Here is a 17,382-nt window from a genome sequence, read left to right as displayed (position 1 = left end):
CCAATTCCATGTCTAGGGCTCTTTCTACTAGATTGCGTGCCCCCAACAAATTACTAGGAGGGCAGAGGACCAGGGGAACAAGGACCTGAGCCAGGTGATAAAAACCAGACATTTAGAAAATATTTGATTAGCAACCAGAGAATGACCAGCGTCACCACTCCAGAAGCAGCTGGATTTGGGGGAGAGGATGGGCCAGGGGGCCCCTCACCTGCAGGGTAATCCGGTTCTTTACCAGCAGGCCGATCTTGATGTCCATGAGGTTGAGGTCCTGCTCCAGCTGCTGATTGGACCGGATCTTCCTGACCACCTCTTCCTGGAGCTTCAGCAGCTCTGCCTCAGCCAAGAAGTCCTGCTGGCTTTGATTCAAGAGGTGGGCAAATCTGCGTACCACGCTGAGAGGGGGATGGGGCGCATGGACTGGCAGGAAGGGAAGAGGCGTCGGGATTAGACACGCCCTCACCAGAGGCTTCCTTGCCAGCCCCGTGCCCCAGCTACCCCACTGTCAGTCCCCACTGTGCTTGGGCCAGCAGGTCTCCAACCCCTAGTCCTTTTCTAACTGGTTCTGCTTGCAGTTGAAGGGCAGTGGCAGCCTCCCAGCCAGTCCTGGCCCCAGGCTCCTTATCTTATACCCAGGTATGATGTAACAGCTGTCCTTCCCGCCTCTGGATTCACCCCCAACCTGGGGCGATCCCAGGGACCTCCCACAACAAAGTCGGAGCCCTAGCTCCTTCTGATGACCTGGGCCCCCCATTCCAATTTACTCCTCAGTCTTGCTGGGCCAACTTACTCTCATCCTTCATCCTGAGTTCACTTCCATCTATCAGCCTCCACTCAGCCCTGCCTGCCCCTCACACAACCCTCCTCTGTCGGGAGGGTCTGCACAGCGGGGACCACAGGTAGAAGGAATGTTCAGTGGATTTTATAATACAGGGAGGTCAGAGCTAGGTGGTGATTCTCCTTGAATCTCTTTTGGAATGGGTATTTGAGCAAAGAGAAGTCCCTGAGCAAAGCTACAGGGAATAACAACAAAACAACAACTAAGACATATAAAGTTTACTATGGGACAGAAACTGTTCTAAGTGCTTTTTTGTGTGTGTGTGTGTGTGAGGAAGATTGGCCCTGAGCTAACATCTGCCAATCCTCCTCTTTTTGCTGAGGAAGACTGGCTCTGGGCTAACATCCATGCCCATCTTCCTCCACTTTTTTATATGGGACGCCACCATAGCATGGCTTGACAAGTGGTGCATCGGTGTGCGCCCGGGATCTGAACCAGCGAACCCCGGGCCACCGCAGCAGAGCGCGTGCACTTAACCGCCTGCGCCACCAGGCCGGCCCCTGTTCTTAAGTGCTTTACACACTTAAAACAACCCTGTGAGGTCATGACACTGGAACTTACTGATGAGATCAGTGAGGCACAGAGAGGGTAAGCAACTTGCCCTAGGTTACACAGCTAGTAATAAATGAAGGAGTCGGATTTGAGGATGAATAAAACTAGGCCCTGCCCTTAAAGGTAGTCCATAAGGGAACTAGACAAATCAACCACAGTTCACTATAGTGTGGTTTTAGTGCTTTGAGAGGGGCGAGCATGGGGACCTTTGGGAGAACAAAAGTGGACCACCCAAGCCCACCTGGGGAGTGAAGAAAGGCTTCCCGGAGGAGGTGTGGCCTAACCTATTGTCTGTGTAAAGGAGGTGAGAGTGAGTGAACACAGCTGTTTGCAGAAGTGTTGGAAGTCAGTGGTGTCTGGAGCACAGCGCAGAAGGCGCAGGATGGGAGGGACAGGGCCGGGGGTCAGTAAGGCCAGAGCTGCAGGGAGAGGCTGGATCACAGGGATCCTTGGAAGCCGGGGTTAGGAGACTGGACTTATCCCCGGGACAATGGGGAGTCACTGACAGGGATTTTTTTTTTTTTTTTTTTTTTTTTGCTGAGGAAGATTTGCCCTGCACTAACATCCATGCCAATCTGCCTCTATTTTTTAGTATGTGGGCCGCCAGCACAGCATGGCGGCTAACAGAGCAGTGTAGGTCCGCCATGGGCCACTGAAGCAGAGCGAGCCAAAGTTAACCACTAGGCCGCCAGGGTTGCCCCCCGCCTTTTTTTTCCCACTGACAAGGTTTAACCAGGAGAGTGACAAGTGCCCAGGGACAGGATTAACAGATGAATCTGGCTACTGTGTGGAGGATGGGTCTTCGAGGAGTGAAGAATGGTGGAATCTAAGACAACTGATGGCATCTTGGATTCGATGAAAACTGAGGTGATGAAGAATTTAAGTAACTTGGCTAGACCCACACGGCTAATAAGTGGCAGTGTCCTGAGAGGAGCTCGGGCTAATGAAATTGGGAGACAGACCTAGGAAAAACAAGTCCTTCCAGAAAAACTATAAACTAAAGAGAAGAAAAAGAAGACAAAGGATGGCCTGGACAGTGGTATTAGCACAATAGCAAGAGAAAAAATAGAAGGGGCGAGGCTGGGGAGAGGTAACGAGGGGAAGCAGCTAGCTGCTCGGAAGCAGATGGGCCAAGTGTCCGAGGCCAGAGAGGGGCAGGCGGCGCCCCTGCAGGCAGGACAGTGGGAAGAGGGACTGAGGAGGTGAAGGAGATGAGTCCTGAACAGTGTATCCAACCTGAAGCCCAGGAGTGTGGCCTCAGGCCCAGAAAGGAAAGGGGCCCACCTCTCTAGGAACTGAAGGGCTGGAGATGACCTCCAGTCCTCTTCAGAAAAAGGAGCGGGACCTCCAAGGCTGGGCTTCTGCACTTTAAGGACAGGAGCCAAGAGCAGCCTAGAGGGACCTCTTTAAGGCTTTAAACGCACTCCCAACTACGGGGAACTACAGGAAGAAGATGGAGCTCCCTCAAGGGCTTCTCCTCAAGTTCCCCAGCACTGCAGAAAGAACTCCACACGCCCCACCTGGCTTCGTGTGTGCTGGGCCACGGAGGGTGGGAGGTGGGAGAGTCAGGGGCCAGGGAAGAGGGGAAAGTGGGAGACGGCTGGAACTCTGGTGAGCGGGGAAAGATCCTTTGTTTTTTTTGCTTTGGTGGTAGCAACAGGAAGATAATCTAAGCCTGGTACAGACAGAACCTGGTAAGAGAGGCTGCTATTGGGGTAGGCAGGGGAGTTTTGTTACAACTGCTGTTCGACATTCCCACACAGACAACTTGTACCTTCCCCTTTTCTGCTGTGCAGCTCCAGGAGGGACATCTAGACCACTCTGACTCTGGGGGGATTCCTATCTCTCCCATCAAACTGGGGGATCCCCAAAGGCAGGAGCACGTCTCCTTACTCCTCCACCCACCCCAGGTCCTAAGAAATGCTCGAGGTTGGGGACATCAGCTGTCGATGAGAGAAAAGCACTCAAGAAGGACAACTTCTCCAACTTCTCCACAATTTGTAAGCTGTGGGATGGTATGACTTTCTGCCTTGCCATGAGACTTGTGCAGACAGACACTCGCACAGACAGAGGGAAACCAGGCAGTTTACCTAACATCCTGTAGTCATCCTGGGCTTTCCTGGCTCGGAAGAATGCCTGGATCTTCACAACAGAGTTAACCTGCCATGAACACAGACGGGAAGAGGGCCGCTGGCTATGCTTGTCCTGGTCTCATGGGTAAAGGTTGGGTATGGGGACGGGGAGCAGGATGACACTCACATTCTTCTGGAAGTAGCCCAGACGCCTCCGGTATCGCCTCCGAGCTGCCCACATCCGGGCCCACGCCTGGATCTGGAAGGAGAGACACACTGCCTCAGAGCTCCAGGCTTGGGGGCCTGTCCTCAGACCCAGGCCAATTCAACCATCTCCAGAGGTCACAAGGAGGTGAGAGGACTGAAAAATTGTTCTCAGAGGGTCCTTCAAGAGAGACAGGAACCCGCCCAATCATGATAGCTACCTTGATTATGGTGTCTACATTTGCTTTTAAATACTGCAGCCGTTCCAAGTAAATCTTCCGCTGCCTGTAACGCCGCCAGTGAGCCTGCGCATTAGGAGAGAAAAAGAGGTAACCCCAGCTGGTCTCTGTTGACCTAAGAGGCTTGTGGGAAAAGCTTCACCCTGGGCCCTCCAGGGAAGGGCAGGAGCAGACAAGTAGAGGGGGAAGGGGAAACTGGCCCTGTTCTCAAAGAACTTCCAGCTTCACGGGGGAGACCAGATGTCTGCACGTAGCTAACCATGCCCTCTGCCACACTCCCTGGTCCCAGCCTGCACACGCATGCATGCATCACACAAACACACACCATGCTAACCAACACCTCCTCACAGAAACTCAACTGTAAGATACAAGCTTCAAAGATATTAATAAAGCATACACCTACTCACCAACTTCACCAAAGCATGCACCATATCCCCCCAAAATACACTCAAACACCCATATAGAGATCACCTCCACACTATCAGACACTCCATCTCCCTCACATGCACAGTCTGGAGAGGCACATGGTGGCATGGATGGAAAGTGTGTACAGGCACAGAGTGGTGTGCCCACCATCTCTGCCAAGAGGCAGCAGGTCACTAAAGCCCTCATAACTCGTGCTTCTCTTTACAACCACACCATCCAGCTCCCGACCCCTATGTAATTCAGTAAGCAATTCAGCTGTCAGTCTCATCAGACTGACTGGTCTGCTGCAAAAGGTCCAAATGACCATCTCCACCCTAAATCACATCCCCTTTGGTCACTCAAACACAAATCTCATGGCTCCCTTCCATTTTGGTCTCTTTCCTAGGGGCTTCTTCCCTTTCGCCCCAAGCTTGTGTAAGATGAATTTTCCTAAAGCACCACTTGGACTATGTCTCTCCCAGCCTCAGTTTCCAAGAGTTCTCAACCACCTGACCCCCTCCCCCCATCTGACTTTCCACTGGTCCTTCTTTCTCAAGGATTCTAGCCACATCAGACATTTCACTTTCTTCTAAACAAGACTTATGATTTCCTGCCCCTGAACCTTTGTTCAGGCACCACCTGCAACAACCCTTTCCCCCATCTCTACCCACCAAAATCCTTCCTGTTTTTCAGGGCCTGTCGAACCTCTCCCAGGCACTCAGGCCCTGGAGGATACTCTATCACTGACGTTGTCACAGTTTGGTGTGTTAAGAGCATCCCCCTTCAGCCAACTGTCCCCCCAGCCCTTCCTAAAGCCAGCTCTCCTGGCCAGGATTTCCCCTCAGGCTTACACTGTCCCCCTGCTGGGACAGGGTGTAAAAGAGGCAGCTTGGCCCCGTGACACCGCTGTCCATCTTGGAGCCTAGAGGCCAGGCCGCCCCACTTCCATGCCTTTCCTCAGCACTTCTTCCTCTCCCACTCCAGGTACTGCCTGAGATACCCTCTGGACAGCTGCTGTAGTGAAAGGTAGAGGGGCCTCCTCTCTGCTCTTACCCCCTACCCACCCCCACGTGGCTCCTCCTTAAAGAAGAGCCCTCCCAATCTGGATTGGTTACAGTTTAGGACGCCGACTGGGGTCCCGGCCAGAGTCAGAGCTTTCCGGAGAGAGTTAAAGTCTCAGCACATCTGAGTGGCTTCATTTCTGACTCTCACTTCCCCAGAGCTAGAGGGCAAGCGGCCTGAGGCTCTGCGCCACCTCTCCCTTTCTCTGTCTCCAGGGACCCAGGCCAGAGCCTGCACAGCTCCAGGACTGACAGCAAATGCACCCTCTGACTCTATCCCCTCTCCCACTGTTCGCGTGGCTTTTCAGCTCCTTGGAGTTGGTGTGAAATTCCAGTCTCACTCAGGAGGGAGGACTCCCCATGATTCAGACCACTAAATGCTGATTACTAAGGTTCTGTATTGAGTTCTGGGACCAATGCCCTGAAATTTAACATCTCATAATGGCTATCACCAACGGAGCGCTTACTGCACTAAGTGCTATATGTAATTTTCCTACTTAATCCTTACAGTCAACATATGAGGCAGGTACTGTCATCGTGAATGAGGAAACTGAGTGTTGGCGAGGGCTTAAGTAAGGTGCCCAGGGTCATAGGACCCGGAAGTGCTAGGACCCAGAGGCAAACTCCAGTCTCTGACTCCAAAGCTTGAGCTTTCAGTTTCCAAACCCCACACGTCCTGGACCATAATCGAGGGCCATCTGCCAGTCTCAGCCCATGCATCTGTCTCCCTCAGCGTTCTCTGGTTGTCTTTGTGTCCCTACTATCACAACGTCTAACATGACTGTACTCCAGTTCCTGCGAGGGGAGACATGTGATCCCTTATCTGGTGTCTCACACCCATCTCCCTCCCTTGCCCAGTGCCAAGGGGCAGCCTTTGCAGATACCAGGCATTCAGAGATGTTTATTAAACAAAGCATTTTTACGCTGCCAACTTCTCCATGAGGCCCACCAGGTCACATCTACCCGGGGAGGTCTCTGCTCAACTCCCATCTTTCCTGGCTTCTAAAGTACCCAGGCTTGAGGCCTGTCTTCCCAGTTGGCCTCGTGTCCCAGTTACTCGTGGGTCGGTCTCAGAGGCCACACTGGACCATCCACAGGTTGGAATTATAAAAACAGAAAGGGCTGGCTGGAGAGAAGAGGTAGAAGCTCTGTCCCTAAGGGATCGCAGCCCTTTTCTGTTTAACCACTACCACCTCTTCACCACTCCTATTCCAGTCAGGAAGTCCTCCTGGTGTCTAAACCTGATGTCTTACTAAATCTTATTCCAGTCTCCCCTCAGGGACCTAAAAGCCACTTTTGTACCCTGAACCCTCTGGATAGTGATGATGATAGTAACTAGCACTTACACCATGTTCTTGCCTATCTGCCAGGCATTGTTTAGAAGCACTTTAGATATTATCACACTGAATCCTGGTAACAACCCTATAAGGTGCGTGCTACAATTTTCAGGTTCCTATTGGTCACATGAGGAAACTGGGAAAGAGTAAGTAACTTGTCAAGGTCACACAGCTAATAAGTGGTAGAGCTGGGATTCAAACCCAGGGAGTCTGGGCTCCAGAATTCATGCTCTTAGCCACTACTGTTCATAGGCCAAAAGATCATCCTAACTCTACTGAGCAAAAAGGAAGTAGGAAGGAAATCCTGAAGCTCAGAGGAGGCCAGGCCCTGAAGACTTAGGAAGCCAGAGCCTGCCACCTGGATCTTGATGATTGCTGGGAGCCAGGTCTTCAGAAAGTGGGAATGTTCAGCAAACTTCTGCCGAACCAGGAAGCCGCGGAGGTGGGCCTGGAGCTGGATGACAAAGCTGATGTTGGCCTTCCAGAGCTGTTGGCGGTCATGAGCAGCAGTGACCTTGGTGACGGCTGACTGTGGAGGCAGGAGAGAGAGACTGTGGTGTCCTGGTGGGTAGCAGCCTCTCCCACAGGGAACCTCCATCCATGATCCCCCTCCCTTACAGGGGCCCTGCCAACCTGGATCTCCTCCCGAGTCAGGTGGGAGGTATTGAGACGGCAACCCGGGGGTCGCTCCCAGGTCCCCTGGAAGGTCTGCAGATGGAAGTAGTAGGCGGTGCCATCCTTCATGTCATGTTGAACCCAGTAAGCTGTGTCCCCTAAGCAGAAGCCAAGTAAGCAGAGAAGGCTCAGAGGAGGCAAGAGGTGGCTGGGGCAGGCAGAGAAGTGGAGAGTCAGGCTGGGGCCATTACCTGGGCGCTGCTTCTTTGCCATGGCACTTTCCAGGACTCGCTGGTAGCCCGCAGCACAGTCAGGAACCACCCCTCGGAGGGCCACGCTGGGGTTCCTTAACACCCGCTCTGTCTGGGCTGCCTTGCCCTCCTTGATGGCCTGATTGATGGCGGCCACACCAAGAGCCACTGACAGGGGCATCAGGAGGGAGTGGTCAGTCCTTCCCTGAGTCCCTCCCATGGGCCCTGTCCTGTCCACTGGGGAGAGATTCAGAGGAGGAGGACAAAAACACCCCGTCTGATGGAAGTGACAGGGAACATCCCAGGATGGAGGCAGACACAGATGAAAAGAAGCTGCACATAGCTATGCTTGGAGGAAAAGGTAGCAGTCATGGAAGGCTTCCTGGAAGGAGGCAGCGTGGGGCAGGGCTGGGGCTTGGTAAAAGCAAAGTCAGCTCGGACAGAAGCTCAAAGGCAAGATATGGGCAGAGAACCTCAGGACAGCTTCTTAGGAGGAGGATAAAGTCCAAGAAGGAGGGGGTGGTTGATGCAGTACCTGCCTTCCAGGCACTCACAGACAGGCAGATGGACAGAGGGACTCCAGGCACTGGGAACTAACACCATCAGCACCCCACACCAGAACACCAGTGTCTCTTTGCACTGATCCTGCCTACTTTTCCTCAAAGCCAACCCCTCTTCTGCACCCTCAAGACTAAACATTCTCTAGCCAGGGCTGATTGCTGGAACCCAAACTCAAGCTACCAGCAGAAAATGGGATGGATTTTTGGCCACCACCTGATTTCACATGTTCACATTGCAGGGAGAAGTGCCCATAGGAAGGCATAGAAGGAGGCAGCAGATGGGCTACGGGCTCTTAACTCCTGAGGGTTTCCTGCCCAGCTGACTGCTAGGAAATCCATCCTGCGGTCCACCTCTGGCCCACCTCCCCAGTGAGGGGAAAGGGAGAGGGAGGTGACCGGGGAGGCTACCTGATTATCTGGGCTCCTGCTGAGCCCGCATCTCCTTCCCTCCCCTCCACTCCCGCTGCTACGCCACTACCCCGGCCCATTTACTTCTCTGAGCTGTGTTTGTGTCCTGGTTGGCTCTAACCACTTCCTGGCGGATTTCTTCCAGCCACAGCACAGCTCCAGGATCCCCTGTCACCTGGTAAATTGAGGCAGATGGGAAAAGATGAGAACCCAGGCTGGTCTCCCCAGGTTCCCAGGCCTAGCTGCCTAGTGGAACCAAACTGTAGCCCTTGGTATCCACCACCCTCTCAACAGCTCACTTCCCTGCCCTTGTGCCTCAGCCACGTCAGGGAGAGCACACACTGGAGGCTCCACCTCCCTGCCCCTACTCCCCCTTCCCCTCTGCCTCAATTCACACCTTCTCAGGCTGATCCTGACCCTGATCTCCACCTTATCCTTCCCATTCCTGCTCCACACTCCTCTACCACACAAGGTGGTGGGTAGATTACATGCGACCACAGGTCAAGTGAGCCTGTGCCTGCCACGTTGTCAGGCTTGTTAGCTCCCTGGCCTCACCCAACCCCAACCCCAGACACTTCTCCCTCCCAACTCTGCTCATTAATAGAGTGGACTTTCTAAACTAGCATTTTAATAAGCACAATGTGCCAGGCAGTATTCTAAAGCACTTTGTTAGGAACGTTTATAAGGCACGTAAAACAATGCTTGGCACAGAGTGAGGACACTATCAATGTCAGCTAGTTCTACTCTCATATTATCTCAGTTAAACCCCATAACTCTGAGATAAGTTCACCATTATCATATTGTAGGCAAGGAAACTAAGGCAGAGAGGGTAAGTAACACGTGCAGGGTCAGCCTGCCAGGATGCAAACTCTGGGCCAGGAGTCTTAGCCCTGAACCACTCTCTACACGGCCACATACTCAGGGTGTTACAGGTTCAAAACCCTGCCACATTCTTCAACTCATCTGATTTTTACCCCCACCCCAGGAGGTAGGTAGGACCAGGGCAGGTAGTATTCTATGGATGAATAAGTAGAGCTCAGAGACATTAGGGATTTGCTCAAGGTCACATGATCACTAAGTGTCAGAGCAGAAAATTCAGCCCAGGTTCTCTGGCTTCCATGCCTGTGCTCTTCCTGTGTACAAGGCCTCCACCATTCTCTCTGTGCTGCCAACTAGAGCTCTGTCCAGTGCTGGCAATGCGGGCCATCTCTCCTCATTAGATTGGAACCCCTCCTGTCCCCTACCCCCAGAAGGGACTGTGTCCCTCAGCCTGGGGCTCTCCCGGGGTGCATACTGGGCACAGCTCTACCCACAGGGGATGTTCTTCCTGTTCCAGTGACCAACCCGGCCCACCCAAACCTCACCTGGGCCTTCTGTCTTTTGGCCGCCACAAGGAGGAGATGGTACCGAGGGGCAACAGGAAGGCTGACATCGTCCAGGCCAGCCGCAGGAAGCAGCAGGGCAGACAGGGTCTTCTCAGGGCTGCCCTGGTCCAGGGCCTCATTGATGAGGCTGAGCGCAAGGACCTCTGGGAAAAAGAGATCTAGGTAGGCAGAGGCCCAGACTTATGGCTAAGGGATGGGGCTGCCTGCATTGGGCCGTCTTCCCCCAGTCCCGGACTCCACTCACGATCAGTCTCTTCCTGGACCTGGGCATTGACCTGGCTCACAGTGGCCTGCAGGTCATTCCAGCTCAAGAAGGTCCCATCAACTCCGCCCACCTGTCGCAGCTTCACCAGAGCATCGAAGTAACTGGCAGGAGGGTGAGAGAGGGAAGTGAGGAGTGTATCATCAGCTAGAAGTCAGGGGAAACTTTTGAACTACTTTCCTCGCTTGGCCTCCAGGACATCACATTCTCCTGCTTCTCTTCTCACCACACAGGTTGCTCTTTCTAAGCCTCCTTTGCTGGTTCCTCTCTGACCTCTAAACATCGGAGCATCCCAAGGCCCAGTTTTCAGACCTCTTCTCCTTCCATATTCATATCCTAGGTGATCTCACCTAATCTCACGGCTTCAAACACAATATTACAAGAACTCCCCAAAGCACCCCTCTAGCCCCTTTATCAGTCCCAGCTGCCTCCTCAGCATCTCCACGGGAATGCCTGATAAGCAGCTCAAACCCAACAGCTCACATCTGAACTCCTGATTCCCCCACTCAACCTGCATCTCACACTGTCTTTCCTCTCTTGGTAAATATTCATTCCAACCTCTCAGGCCAAAAATCTTGGAGTTATAGCCAACTGCACTCTCTCTCACACGCCATATCCACTATATCACCGAATCCTGCCTGTTCAGCTTTCAGAACATATCTGAAATCTGACTCCTCTGCACCACCTCCACTGGTACCGCCCTAGGCCAAGCCTCTGTCCCCTCTTGCCTGGATTCCTCCACAGACGTCTAACAGGTCTCCCTGCTTCTCCCCTTCTAACCCTGCAGATTCTCAGCACAGCAACCGGAGTGATCCTGTTAAAAGTAGGTCAGCTCATCTCCCTCCTCACTCAGAACCCTCCCGTGGCTTCCTTCCTCACTCGGAGTGAAAGCCAGAGGCCTACACGGTCTGGCCTCTGCTACTTCATCTCCTGCTGTTCCCCCTTCCTCACTCTGCTCTGCCACACTGGCTTCCTGGTGTTCTTTGAACACACCAAGCACGCTTCCTTCTCAGGATCTATGCCGTAGACAGCCTCGTGGCAATCACTTCTGCCCTTTAGGTCTCTCTCAAAATGACCCCCTTACAAAGAGGCCTTCCACAACCATGCTCTGTAAAATAGACAAACCGCCCCACCACGTCCCCACCCTCTCTCCCCTCTGCCTTGTTTTATTTTTCACCAGAGCTCTTCTCCTCTTCTAATCATCTGACACGTTTGTTCTTTGTCTGTCTCCCTCCACTAGCATGTGAGTGTGATGAGAGCAGGAACTTTTTTTGTTCACCGTTGTTTCCCAGCACCCAGAATAGTGTCTGACATGAGTGGGTACTCAAACCTTTGCGATGAAAGAATGAACAAATGGAGGAAAGGGGCAAGACTGTGAACTCACCCACTCCCAGGAGGAAACACAGGCCAAGGCACCGCGAACAGACTCAGAGGGTGGGCCTGGGCCCCAGAACAGGGCATCACGCAGAAGGCTAATCTCCAAGCAGAAGAACTCAGAGTCTTGGCTACATTCCCTCTATCCCCTCACTCTCAACATGTGGCTAAACCTTTCTCACCGCTGAGCATTCTCTCCTTCTACCTCGGCCAGGCCTGTGGTAGGGTTCACCAGATTGTTCCAGAAGCTGCTGGCATCCCTGGCCTCCAGGGCCTGGTTAATCAGGACCACAGCTGAGAGCATCTCCACAGCCACGAAGAGCTCCTCCTGGCCAAGTTCCTACAACAGAGGGGAAGGCTGATTCCCAAGTGGGCTGGTGAAGGGTCTGGGGGCCTACCTGCCATCCTGCCCCCAAGACTTTCCTACATCCCAGAGTCTCTATCCCAAAACCCCAATGGCCTGACTCATTCACTAACAATTAATCATACTTAATACTTGAGAATACTTACTGTGCTCAGTGTATAAGTACTTCACACACATTATCATTTAATTTTCATAACAAGCCAATAAGGTAGGTATTAATATCCCCATTTCACAGATGAGCCCATAGTCAAGTAATGTGAGTGAAACCAAGCTGCCTGATTCCAGAGCCTACACTCAACCAGCGAGCTCTCTCAGCTCCTCTCTGGTCCCTACCACTCATCAAGAACTGCACTAGGCCGCTGGCACACAGAGAGGAAGATAAAGCGTGCAGAGCACCTTCGTGCTGCACCATACACCCCAGAGGCCCTGGACGTGTTTCCCTGCTCAGGCTTCTCCTTTTCAAACACCTGCTTATGCTATTCCCTCTGTCTGGAGCACCCTTCCTGTCCTCTACAAACAGAAAGTTGTGAATAATAATAATAATAATAATAATAACAATAGTAGCAGCTAAAACTTACATGCCAGGCTGGTTTCTAAGCACATATGTTAACTTGTTTAATCCTCACAACAATCCCATGAGGTAAACATACTATTGTTCGCATTTTATACCTGAATTGAGGGGCAGAGAAGATAAATAACTTGCCCACGGTCACATTCCTGAGAAGGAGCAGAGCCGGAATTTAACTCAGGCCGTCTGGCTCTCAAGTCCACAACCTCAGTCACTGTGCTTTACTCTTAGCATTGATTTTATGCTCCCTGTACTATAGTCTCCTGTGTTGAGACTGAGCCCTACCTGAGGGTCGTGCCTGGAGTCGATGCTCTATAAATGCCTGCTGTGGGTATGATTCTCTGTTGAGTCTCCTCTCTTCCAAGAAGCCTTCCCAGCCTTACCCCTAGCTCTGCTCCCTCCATTTCCCTGGTCTGAAGTCATCTTCCACTTACATCATCTATTCTTCCCTCCCTGTCTCTGTCTGGACCCTCAAGTATATTCTAACTCCTCCAACAGACTGGGTAGTCCCTAAGTGGAACCCTATCATCTCACTGTCAGAGAAGCTGAAGGACTGGGGTGAGGTGGGACATCAGAGTGGTTAAAAGCACGGGCTTCAAGTGCATTCACTCCGCACTGCCAGTTACAGCTGAGTTGGACGAGTTACTTAACCTCTGCATCTCAGTTTACTCATCTCTAAAGTGGAAATGATACTACTTACCTTATAGGGTTCTTTTCAGGATTAAATGAGTGTGTAAAGCAGGGTTTGCTCAAGGGTATTGGCTATTATAATATGCTCAGGGTAGCAAGGATGGTAGCCCTCCTCCTTCCCCTTATCTTTTGCCAGCATCTAAGAGCGCCCTCGGACGGTCCTCTGGACTGACTGCCCTGATCCCTCCAGCTGCTTGGGAACCCGGGAGCTGGACCCTTATTTCTGGGGCTTACCCCCTGCTGCTGCTGCTGGAGCACTGCCAGCTCCTGCTGGTACACAGCCGAGGCAAAGGGGTACACTGGAGGCAGCTGGGCTTCAGGGCACATCAGCTCCTTCACAGTGCCAGCTGGCACTCCCCTCTGGATGGCTTTGTTGATCCTTCGCACAGCTTGGAGCACTGCAGGGGAGGAAGGAGAGAGGCTGCACGGGCTGGGCATTCAGTGCCATTTCTACCGTCCGGGCTAACTAGGCTCCACTGGGCATCTCTGAGTGGAAATGGGTTTGTAGCTGCTCTTGAAAACTATTCTGCTAGGTTCAAAATGTGTTTCTAAATGTTCAGGAGGAAAAGGGGTTGGGTCGCTTTAAGAAGAGGCTCTGGAAGAAGCAATTTGTCAGGCCTAGAAGTTGAGCAGCTCAGCAGGTAACATGGAGTGGCTGTCATGGCAGAAGTGAGTTCCTAAGGTGGTGAGCACAAGATTGACAGGAGGCTATGGAGCATAACTAAGATGAGGTTAGTAAGGGGCTCCAGGGACCAAATCTTGACGACAGCACAGAGGAACAAGGAACCAGCTCCAAGGTGGAGCCATTTGGGCTGCAGAGGACAGGAGTAAACTAAAAAAGGGCCATGGTACATTGATGTAGTTTTAGCTTTCAAACGCTGGGGCTTATACAATGCCAAGCGGATATGGACATTGGCATCAAGGAGTGCACCATCTACTGGGGAGAAATAATGATACGAAGATACAGTGCATTGCTGTCAATGCCATGTCGGGGGACTTCCCCTCCCCCAGAATGCTATGGCATGAAGGGAGGGGGGATTCTGGTGGGAGAGAGTAGGAAGACTTCCCAGAGGAGGACGCACCTGAGGCTGCTCTGGAGGATGTTTTCATCTGCTTTCAACAGGTGAAAATGTGGGAGAAATGTAATCCAGAGGCCTGCCAGTGGGAGAGGCTGGGGCAATCAAGGAAGAACAGGTTGTCTGGCTCAGCTGGGCTGGGTGGAATGTGAAGAGAACGGATGGGGATAACTCGAAAGGTCTTACCTGCCACACTGAGGAGATGGGACTAAAGTCTAGGATATACAGTGGAAGAACCCAGGAAGGTCTGAAGATACTCAACGAGGAAAATAAGATCAGATCTGTGCTCGAGGGATTACTCTGGCAACAGGAATGAACTGAGTGATAAGCAAGCAGTTAGCCAGCAGTGGCCGGGGGCTGTGCGAGCTAGCATCTGAGAGCTCTGTTGGACAAAGGTGAATGGTTGGGGCACAACCTCAAAACCCAACAGCAAGTCAAGACAGAGTCAAGCACTTGTAACAGGTCTAGTGTCCACAGGCTGCCGCATGGTCCCACAGCACTCTAATTCTCTTCATTCCTGTGATCCAGATTGATCCTCTTGGAGGGAGACAATTACTAACTCGCATTCTTTTAATAAAGACTTGTATTTTTATATAATTTTTTTTTTTTTGTGAGAGAGATCAGCCCTGAGCTAACATCCATGCTAATCCTCCTCTTTTTGCTGAGAAAGACTGGCTTTGAGCTAACATCTATTGCTAATCCTCCTCCTTTTTTTCTTCCCCAAAGCCCCACTAGATAGTTGTACGTCATAGTTGCATATCCTTCTAGTTGCTGTATGTGGGACGCGGCCTCAGCATGGCCGGAGAAGCGGCGCATCGGTGCGCGCCCGGGATCTGAACCCTGGCCGTCAGTAGCGGAGCGCGCACACCCAACAGCCAAGCCGCCGGGCCAGCCCTATATGATGTTTTTAAGGGAAACTGCATTGTATCATGAGTTTCTCTCTTATCTGGGAAATCACTACATTTCAGAAGCCAAAGGAACTCAAGGTTGAAACTGTCAAAATACAGGGAAGAACCTAGAAGGAAACTGCCTGTTCCAGGAGTCCAGCTCAGTGAAGTCCTGACTGCCATTATCTCTAAAGCCTGAATGAACTTATCCGCAGTGTCCCTGCAGGCAGCAGGAATAGGGCACACTAGATGAGGGGAGAAGTCCCTTGCCAGGCTTGAAAATTGGGCAGCAGTTTGCATTGCCCTACACAGAAGCCAGCACAGGGGTTAGATGCTCTTCCAAGAGCCAGCAATACACCTAGGCCAGGCCTCAGCCTGGAGATGACTTACTGGCTTGTTCCTGATCACCCTTCGTGTTGGCTGCAGCCACACCAGCTTGGACCTCGTCCTTTTCCAGACGCTCCACCAGGCCCAGATCCTGGAAGAAGGAAGGGATGCAGGAGAAGAGAGTCCTCCTGGGGCCGTGAATATGCTTTAGGAGCTGCCAGCCTGCACTCTCAGGTCTACCTGGTCACCCACTCTCAATCCTGCCTCTCCCCTTTAGGCAGACTAGCCTGGCCCACCCATCCCTATTAACCCATCTCTAACCTCTGGCTCTTTACTACCAGCAAGTGTCTGAAATAACAACAGAAGCAGCACAAATATAAATAGTGTCAGGGAGACAGTCAACAGTATTGAAAATAAGATTGCTAAGTTGAGGACCCAGTTCAGCAATGGGGGAGCATATCACTCCCTATTGGACTACCCCTGGGTCTCCCCAGTCAGTCTGAGAGACTCTCAGAGGTAGAAGCTGATCAGTCTAGTCCATTAGGCTTTGGGGTGATTTAACCATTTAAACGTAGTCAGCACTTACTGAATACAAAGAATTGACAGTGCTGATGCCTAAGAGGCCCTCCCCCATCCCACAGTCAGAGGGGAGGTAGCAGGTGATAGACAGAGCCCGACCTGTGCTTTCTGCTCTCTGTCCGAGCTCAGCTGGTCCAGGTACCAATCTGCAAAGTCTCTCCTCACTCCTCGCAGGGCCAGGGCCGGGTCTTGAAGAGCCTCGAGCAAGGTCTCAGGGCTCTGTCTCTCCAGGGCGTCATCAACAACTTCGAGAGCCCCATGGACTGAAAAAGACCAAGCCTCCATAATGGACAGTGTGAGAAAGCCCACCCCTCACCATGCCCAGCCCAGCCCTAGGAATCTGCCCTCTTCCTGCCTGCCCAGAGTTACTCATACCCCTGCCGCCTGGATTCCGAGGGCCCAATTGGCCCAGCCCAAATTCTCCAGCTTGATCCTCACAGCTTTCCCATCTCACCACACCAGACCCTGAGGATATCCTGACCCAAAGAGGCAGAGGCCCATCCATCCTGAGCCTTCAAGCAGCCCCTCCTGCCCTGATCTCTCCCTTCCCCATCCATTCTCCACATTCCCTTCTCGAAGGACCCCAGTTCAACTGCCCCCAGTAGCAAGAGCTGACAGGCCTGCCCATTTGCCTCTGTCCTCCCCATGGATCTCCATTCAAACAGAAGCCTCCTTGACAGGGACCACTTCTCCAGACACTGATAGCCGTAAAGCAGAGCACACACTGCCTTGACTCTGAGACAAGGGTTGGCCCAAGTGAGACCATAGGGCCTTCTGGGCTAAGAGCCTTCCCCAAACCTCCCCGTGCAGGAGCTTACCCTGAGAGCACCCCCAAACCCCTCCTGGCCTCTCTCTCACCATTGACGTGGTTGACGTTGCCTTGGATCTCAGCCTGAGTAAGGTAGCAGTCATAAACGTCCTGGCTTTCTCCATCATCCTGCAAAAACTGCATTGAGAGGGGAACCTAGGAAACCAACCCAATCTTCTCCTATTCCTCCCTCCCTGCCTATTCCTATTTCTCCTTCTGGAGGCCTTCCCAAGGCCAAAGGTCAGTCTGATGGGAAGGAATCTGGAGAAATCGTGGAGTCCAACCCCTGGCACTGAAACAGTTAAGTCAAACACCAACCTTTGGAATCTCCAGTCCAATCTCATCCAGTTCTACATTCCAGAGTCTCTCTCAGCCACTCTGAAGAACCATCCCCCCAGAACCTCTTCTCCTGTCTTGTCTTCTGAAATCTCATTATTCTCCTGAGTTCCCCTCCTATTTCTCTAAAATAACTGACAAGTTATAATTTCTCTAAGCAACTTTGGAATCTAGAGACAGGACAGGC

At 52.2% G+C, this 17,382-nt stretch overlaps 1 protein-coding gene across 5 annotated transcripts in view; it reads right to left on the bottom strand.

Moving 5' to 3' along the window:
• Positions 1-17,382, bottom strand: part of IQGAP3 (IQ motif containing GTPase activating protein 3) — a 37,967-nt gene that overhangs the window by 13,056 nt on the left and 7,529 nt on the right. For 3 of the 5 annotated variants that reach the window (XM_014791999.2, XM_087441709.1, XM_087441727.1), the window contains 15 exons: positions 16,910-16,997; positions 16,151-16,314; positions 15,536-15,623; positions 13,417-13,580; positions 11,743-11,900; positions 10,169-10,290; positions 9,904-10,067; positions 8,624-8,714; positions 7,572-7,739; positions 7,339-7,478; positions 7,064-7,234; positions 3,885-3,968; positions 3,647-3,718; positions 3,478-3,547; positions 209-417 (listed from right to left, as the gene is read on the bottom strand). In XM_014791999.2, the coding sequence (XP_014647485.2) occupies positions 209-417; positions 3,478-3,547; positions 3,647-3,718; positions 3,885-3,968; positions 7,064-7,234; positions 7,339-7,478; positions 7,572-7,739; positions 8,624-8,714; positions 9,904-10,067; positions 10,169-10,290; positions 11,743-11,900; positions 13,417-13,580; positions 15,536-15,623; positions 16,151-16,314; positions 16,910-16,997 (1,953 nt within the window). The remainder of the gene's footprint in view (positions 1-208; positions 418-3,477; positions 3,548-3,646; positions 3,719-3,884; positions 3,969-7,063; positions 7,235-7,338; positions 7,479-7,571; positions 7,740-8,623; positions 8,715-9,903; positions 10,068-10,168; positions 10,291-11,742; positions 11,901-13,416; positions 13,581-15,535; positions 15,624-16,150; positions 16,315-16,909; positions 16,998-17,382) is intronic. The other 2 variants (XM_004436220.2, XM_087441712.1) reach the window with 1 other exon arrangement.

Source organism: Ceratotherium simum, chromosome 2, assembly GCF_057802395.1.
Source record: "Ceratotherium simum simum isolate JZ-2026a chromosome 2, ASM5780239v1, whole genome shotgun sequence".
Taxonomy (NCBI): domain Eukaryota; kingdom Metazoa; phylum Chordata; class Mammalia; order Perissodactyla; family Rhinocerotidae; genus Ceratotherium; species Ceratotherium simum.
Note: the sequence above shows the minus strand (reverse complement) of the source record. Positions and strands in the feature narration are given on the sequence as shown.